A 6,345-nucleotide genomic window follows, 5' to 3' on the forward strand; every position below is an offset into this window, starting at 1 on the left:
ACGCAATAATCAAAGAAATATGATTATTCAACAAATTCCCTGTATACTATATGTACAATTACACACGGTTTATAGAATTGAAAAAATACCTGATTGCAAAAATTACCGAGAAATTATTTATTTTCATAACCGGATGTTACGATTTTTTTATCAAACATGAGTGAGTGATCCTATTGTATTATATTGTCACCTGACAATTCCCGAAAATAGACACAACAAATGCTGATACGATAATGATTATCGATATGTTTATCAAGTATAAAAACAATTTTATAATGCTAGATATATCATTTTTTCAATAACCAACTAACAGTAGTTTATCTGTAACATTTGTTATCAAAAATACAAATTTCCATCAGCAGTATCAGTAACTATTGACTATTTTCAAACCGAAGTCATGAAAGCGAGTAAGTTTTTTCGTCAATTTCAATTTTATAAATCATTTTCTTTTTCTAGATGTAAGTTAGGTAATGTTAATATGGGTAACCTCGACCTAAGTTTTGTTTAACTTAGAGACCTGGTGCCCTGATTACCATAAGCTGGAAACTCATTTAATATAACCACCTCATATAGCTTATAAGCTGAAAATCAGTAAAATTGTTTAATATACAATTGAAAATAAAATTTGAATGTTCCCCATCATTTCCGTGTATGGAAAAAATTTAATTCAAAGTCAAAAAAATTAGTTTTTCGCGATTATCAACAGAACGTTAAGTTTTCTCATAAAAATACCTCCAACAAAAATTGTAGATCACAAAATTATCTACAAAAACCGTATGAATACTTTTTTCCTACGAGCCACCGTTTCTGAGATATAACGATTCATAAAGGTGTAAAAGTTATGATGTTTCAGATTTACTGTCGATTATGATTGCACGAGAAATATCAACAACATTTTCGTCAATTGATAATTTATTTGATGAACTTATGACAGTTCAAACCAATCAACAGATATTTCTTACAAATACTCACAATTCTCGGTTCATTTCAATGTTGTAAGAAAAGTTTACTTTTGAAAATATATTGGTGAAACCATTTACTAACATAACTTTTTGAATCATTATATCTCAGAAACAGTGGCTTGTAGGAAAAAAGTATCCAAACATTTTTTCTAGATAATTTTATGATCTACAATTTTAGTCTGAAATATTTTTATGATAAAACTCACCGTTACGCTGAAAATTGCGAAAAACTCATTTTGTAACCTTTGACATTGAATAAAACTTTTCCCATACACGGATATGATGGGGAACACTCAAATTCTATGTTCAATTGTATTTTGAACAATTCTACTGATTTTCAGCTTGATGGGAATTTATGTAACTTCGAATGTCTAAATTGACCGGATTAATTCTAATTTTTTATGCAATCTACTGTGTCGCCTCCGAGGCAGGGAAGATACTAGATTGTCTCTTTCTTTCTTTACATTGTTTGCATCAGAAAAAGGATAAGAAACAATAATCAAAACCCAGCAACTAATTTGTGACTGTCATGTACAAAGAATTCTAGGGAACAGAATAACTAATCAGATCCTAAAGTGGACACAACAAGAGATAAAGAGAAGAGAAAGAACACGAATAAGTGGAGTAATTAGTTTAAATAAAGAAATAGGATATAGAAAGATGGCTGTTAGAAATTGGAAGACGTTAGAGAACGTTTTAGCACATATTATACTTATTGAATCCCATTTCGTGCCAACTGTACAATATCTAATAGTCTTTTGGATTTAGTCTCCATTCTCTTCATTGAACATTAGCCAAATTGCTTTTCACATCGTGCGATTACTTCTGTATAACCATATATCCTAATGTTTGGCTCTGATTCCTGTATCAGTAGAATCTTTTAAGAATTCCATCGATAGTACTACTGTATTTACCAACTTTTTTCAAGCCTCTCAACTTTCGAGTTCTTTTCCATTTCAAAATGTCCATGTAACCGGAAAAGGCTTACTTTATTGTCACGAAACTAGGAGAGGGCTTCGTTACAACTCATTACCACTTTCGATTTTGTTATTTTTGATGATACCACTCTCCATACCCTAAATAGTCAGGTCAGCGATTTTTCTTCTATGCCCTAAGCCCGTGAATCCCAAAGTGGTCCACGGATCTGGGAGAGACTCAACGGAGGTCTACATTGGGCGTGAGGTCCATGAAAATTTATTTGGTTTCGATGAAGTGAAGAAGCAAAATTTGTGATTAATTCAATTCACAAAATGAGAAGCAATGATGAAGAAGACTTCCAACGATAGTTGGATATTACATACCGAAGTACGCTGGTTGTCGAAAAGTGCATGTTTATCAAGATTTAATTTACTTTTTTACTCCGTTTGAGAGTTTCTGGACAGTGAAGATCCTGATTTGAAAGAAAACCAGAGCAATTTTAAAGCAGACATCGCTATTTGACAGATTTATTCCAAAAAATGTCCGCAGCTTACAGTGAACATACTTAATTCATAAGAATAAAGAGTGTAATTTCAGTTTTTATTGGTGAATTGAAATTTATGAAAGGAAATATTAATCGGTGCGGTGTAGTTTACACACAACTTGTCGCAGGTAGAATGCCTTGATGAAGATATTCAAACATACGTTCAACATTTGATTGCCCTGCATTATGATTTTCAAACCAGATTTGAAGATATTCTTTCGATGGAAATACCACCATGGATCATCAATCCATTTGATGAAACAGAAGTGGAGAATGTGATACTACAAAAGAAGCTACTCACAGCACAATCAATTAAAATTTAATTGAATAGTCCCAGAGCTGGCTACAAAAAACAGGGTCGATAAGGTGCGCGCCATTTCAGCTTGTAAAATGGCGGCTCCCACTTAATACATCACCGAACGCCACTTCTTAAGGTCAGCACAGGTCGGATATGAAAATGCCAGCCGGTTTTCCCGAACGAAAAAATTGGCTGAAAAACCTCATAACGGGCGTGAAACCTTAGTAACGTGGGGTTCAAACCTCAAATAAGAGCGGTGTAATAGCGCAAGAAGTTTTGCAGGCCGGAAAACCCTCGTAAGAAGTGGTCGAAAGTGTCGGAAAACTCATCTGGAAAACCTCATAACGTGCGCGCGCGAAACTTTTTTATTAGGTTTTTGGGGTCTCAACTAAGAGCGGTGTGATAGCGCAAGAAGTTTTGCGGCCCCCCCCCCGGAAAAAATTGAAGAAAATCGGCGTATATTTGAAATGAAAATTTTTCGTATTCGGCTTAATGGAAAATTATTTTTGATGTCTCCATTCAAAATACCTGTTTGAGCTACCCGAAATTAAAAAAAAAATCATCTTCAAGATTTTATAGCGCTTACTCATTTTCCACCTACTCGAGCCGCCGCCAACAACGCAAAAACGGGCTTCTAATTTTTTTTTAATTCATTTACTGCGCCAATTAATTATCAAGTGATTTTAATCAAATTTTTTTTAAAACTTCTGGGAATGGTTATACTTTTTGATAAAGTTTCGATCACTTCTTACGAAGGTTTTCCGGCCTGCAAAACTTCTTGCACTATTACACCGCTCTTATTTGAGGTTTAAACCGCACGTTACAAAAGGTTTCGCGCGCGCACGTTATGAGGTTTTTCAGATGAGTTTTCCGACACTTTCGACCACTTACGAGGGTTTTCCGGCCTGCAAAACTTCTTGCGCTATTACACCGCTCTTATTTGAGGTTTAAACCGCACGTTACAAAAGGTTTCGCGCGCGCACGTTATGAGGTTTTTCAGATGAGTTTTCCGACACTTTCGACCACTTACGAGGGTTTTCCGGCCTGCAAAACTTCTTGCGCTATTACACCGCTCTTATTTGAGGTTTGAACCCCACGTTACTAAGGTTTCACGCCCGTTATGAGGTTTTTCAGCCAATTTTTTCGTTCGGGAAAACCGGCTGGCATTTTCATATCCGACCTGTGCTGACCTTAAGAAGTGGCGTTCGGTGATGTATTAAGTGGGAGCCGCCAGTTTACAAGCTGAAATGGCGCGCACCTTATCGACCCTGTTTTTTGTAGCCAGCTCCCCGTCTAAAAATTTGTTTAGTTGATTTTATTATCAAATAATTAACCCTATGAAAGAAACCCTAAGAAAGTTCCAAGGGCCCAAGCTTGGCCCAGACATGGCCCATCCATGTAGAACTCTGGGCGTAAGCCAGGCTTGGCCCAGTCTTGGTAAAATTCTGGAGTGATAACGATGGGCCAAGCTTGGTCGCCAAGACTGGGCCATGCTTGGTCACCAAGACTGGACCATGTTTAAATGCTATTGCTGGGCCAACCTTAACGGCCAGGACTGGGCCAAGATTAAATACCAAGACTTATTCATTACATAACTTTTTCTTCTTTACCTTTATTTAATTTCTTTATTTATTTTTTATTGAATATGATTTTTTTGATTTTAAAAATAAGCAAACATAAATGTTTATATTTAATCTTACTCTTACTATAATTAACAAAATAAAAATATCAGTTAATTAATTAAATAAAAATATTAAACGCTTGTAGATTGTGCGAAGTCTGAACCAGTATCGTTAACCTCACTCACACCACACTCACTCACTCTTCTGTATTGAGTCGAGCATCCTCAGGAGTTTTTAGTGAAATTAATCGAATTTCTTTTGTTTCAGATCACTCGCCAAAAATGGAATCCTGGTTAGTAGACGTCAAGAAAGTTCACATTCCCCGGCCAAAATTCGGCAGCGGTACCCGTTGCTACGGCTACAGCTATCCAACTGAGCCGCCTAAAGATTACGTCAACGAAGATGGCAGAGACGATTTCAAATATAAAAACTCCACAAACATGGTTAAAGCGACCGAAGATATAAGGAGAGCCCTTCAAAAATTATAATGGACTGATATTAATGGTTAAAATACCGTTGATGTATTTGTAAATATATTTAATTGCTTATTGCAATATTCAGCCCTATAGCGATTACTTAGTTTAAAATATTTTTAGGTTATTTTTAAATAAGTGACCCATGTTATTATAGAAATATTTTAATTTTCGAAGTTGAATGGCTTCTACGCTGATCGTATTTTATTATATATTTTTTATTTTGTTGTATTTGTTTTAAAGTAAAAAAAAATATGCAACTAAATATGTTCTTATAGTCGAATTCAATAATTTATATTAAATTTCTACTAAACAATGAAGTAAAAAGGTTCAATTTATACTATAACGTGTTGTACTTAAAGAAATCTGCAATATAAGGCTCAAAGAAATTGATTCATTATTGTGCTGTGCTTCAACTCTTTCAGTATCAATTTGTTTATTTGATTTAAGTATAGTTTTTACATGATAAAATATTAATTTATTCAATTTTTTTCAAAAGGGGGTCTTTTGGTACCAGGGACATCTCCAACTGGGTATATTGGACATATACATATACATAGAGAGATGATACTTTCTTCTAATTGGCCCTTTGATAGATAAAAGATCCCATATATTCATAAGCCTACAATATTATCATCGGCGTATCACCTCTGCATGTTAGCGGCCATTAAATGTTCAGGAAAAGAAACAAAACAAAACAAAAAAGTTTTTATATTATTTTCTCGCCGTCCGTCCTTAAATATCATCGAAGAGTTAACCAATAGCTGATGTCATCAGCAGCAGATAAAAAAACACTTTTCCACCACTTGGTTGTCTTTTCGTACATAGCGTAAAGGCAAATATTCCTTGTCCCAACCATCTACTTGGCTTTTATTTTCACTTCAGTCATTATCTCTGACTGTTAGAATGTACTGTGACATCTTTAGTGTCCAAGAAATTGCATGTATACCAAACTTATTGCTCATAAACTGAAATTCATCTCGTTGTCCTTTTTTGTTTAAAACGAACTTTGGTATATTTTTTTCTGATGACTATTGATGTACCAACTGCTGCAAAAAGTTTTGCACTTGTTGCAAATATGTCAAAGCATAAGCTGACATCAGTGTCTCGAATGGTTCCTGCTAACTTTGGGACATCTTCTCCTGGAGTTGTACTGCATCTGCATCTTTTATGAAATATTTATTCAAGTCATATGTGTAGCCAGTTTTGAATCACATCTTAGCCATGACTTCACGTCTCTTTTGATGGACTTTAGGAGAAAGTATTGTTTGGAAGGTAGAAGTTGAAGTTTATTTTTGAAAATTGATTGTTTCAACATTATATTGCCTAGTGACCTATTTGCCAGAAGTGTACTAGGTTTCTCGGCTGGGATATGAAATTTTTGGACAAAATGTTGTCCACAATTTTCTATTGATCCAATTTTATTATAAGGATATTTAGAATTGGTGTGTTGTCATCTTCTGGTAAAGTATCAGTGAACAAAAAATTATTATGAAGTTCAAATTTCGTTGTTTTCCTCCTTTATGTG

The 6,345-nt window shown here is 34.7% G+C and overlaps 1 protein-coding gene across 1 annotated transcript; it reads left to right on the forward strand.

Moving 5' to 3' along the window:
• Window positions 1–304: 304 nt before the first annotated feature.
• On the forward strand, window positions 305–5,206 carry LOC130443983 (uncharacterized). The gene is made up of 2 exons (XM_056778919.1): window positions 305–407; window positions 4,612–5,206. The coding sequence occupies exons 1-2, from the start codon at window positions 398–400 to the stop codon at window positions 4,830–4,832; spliced, it is 231 nt and encodes a 76-aa protein (XP_056634897.1). The 5' UTR covers window positions 305–397; the 3' UTR covers window positions 4,833–5,206.
• Window positions 5,207–6,345: the final 1,139 nt, after the last annotated feature.

Source organism: Diorhabda sublineata, chromosome 5 (genome assembly GCF_026230105.1).
Source record: "Diorhabda sublineata isolate icDioSubl1.1 chromosome 5, icDioSubl1.1, whole genome shotgun sequence".
Lineage (NCBI taxonomy): Eukaryota > Metazoa > Arthropoda > Insecta > Coleoptera > Chrysomelidae > Diorhabda > Diorhabda sublineata.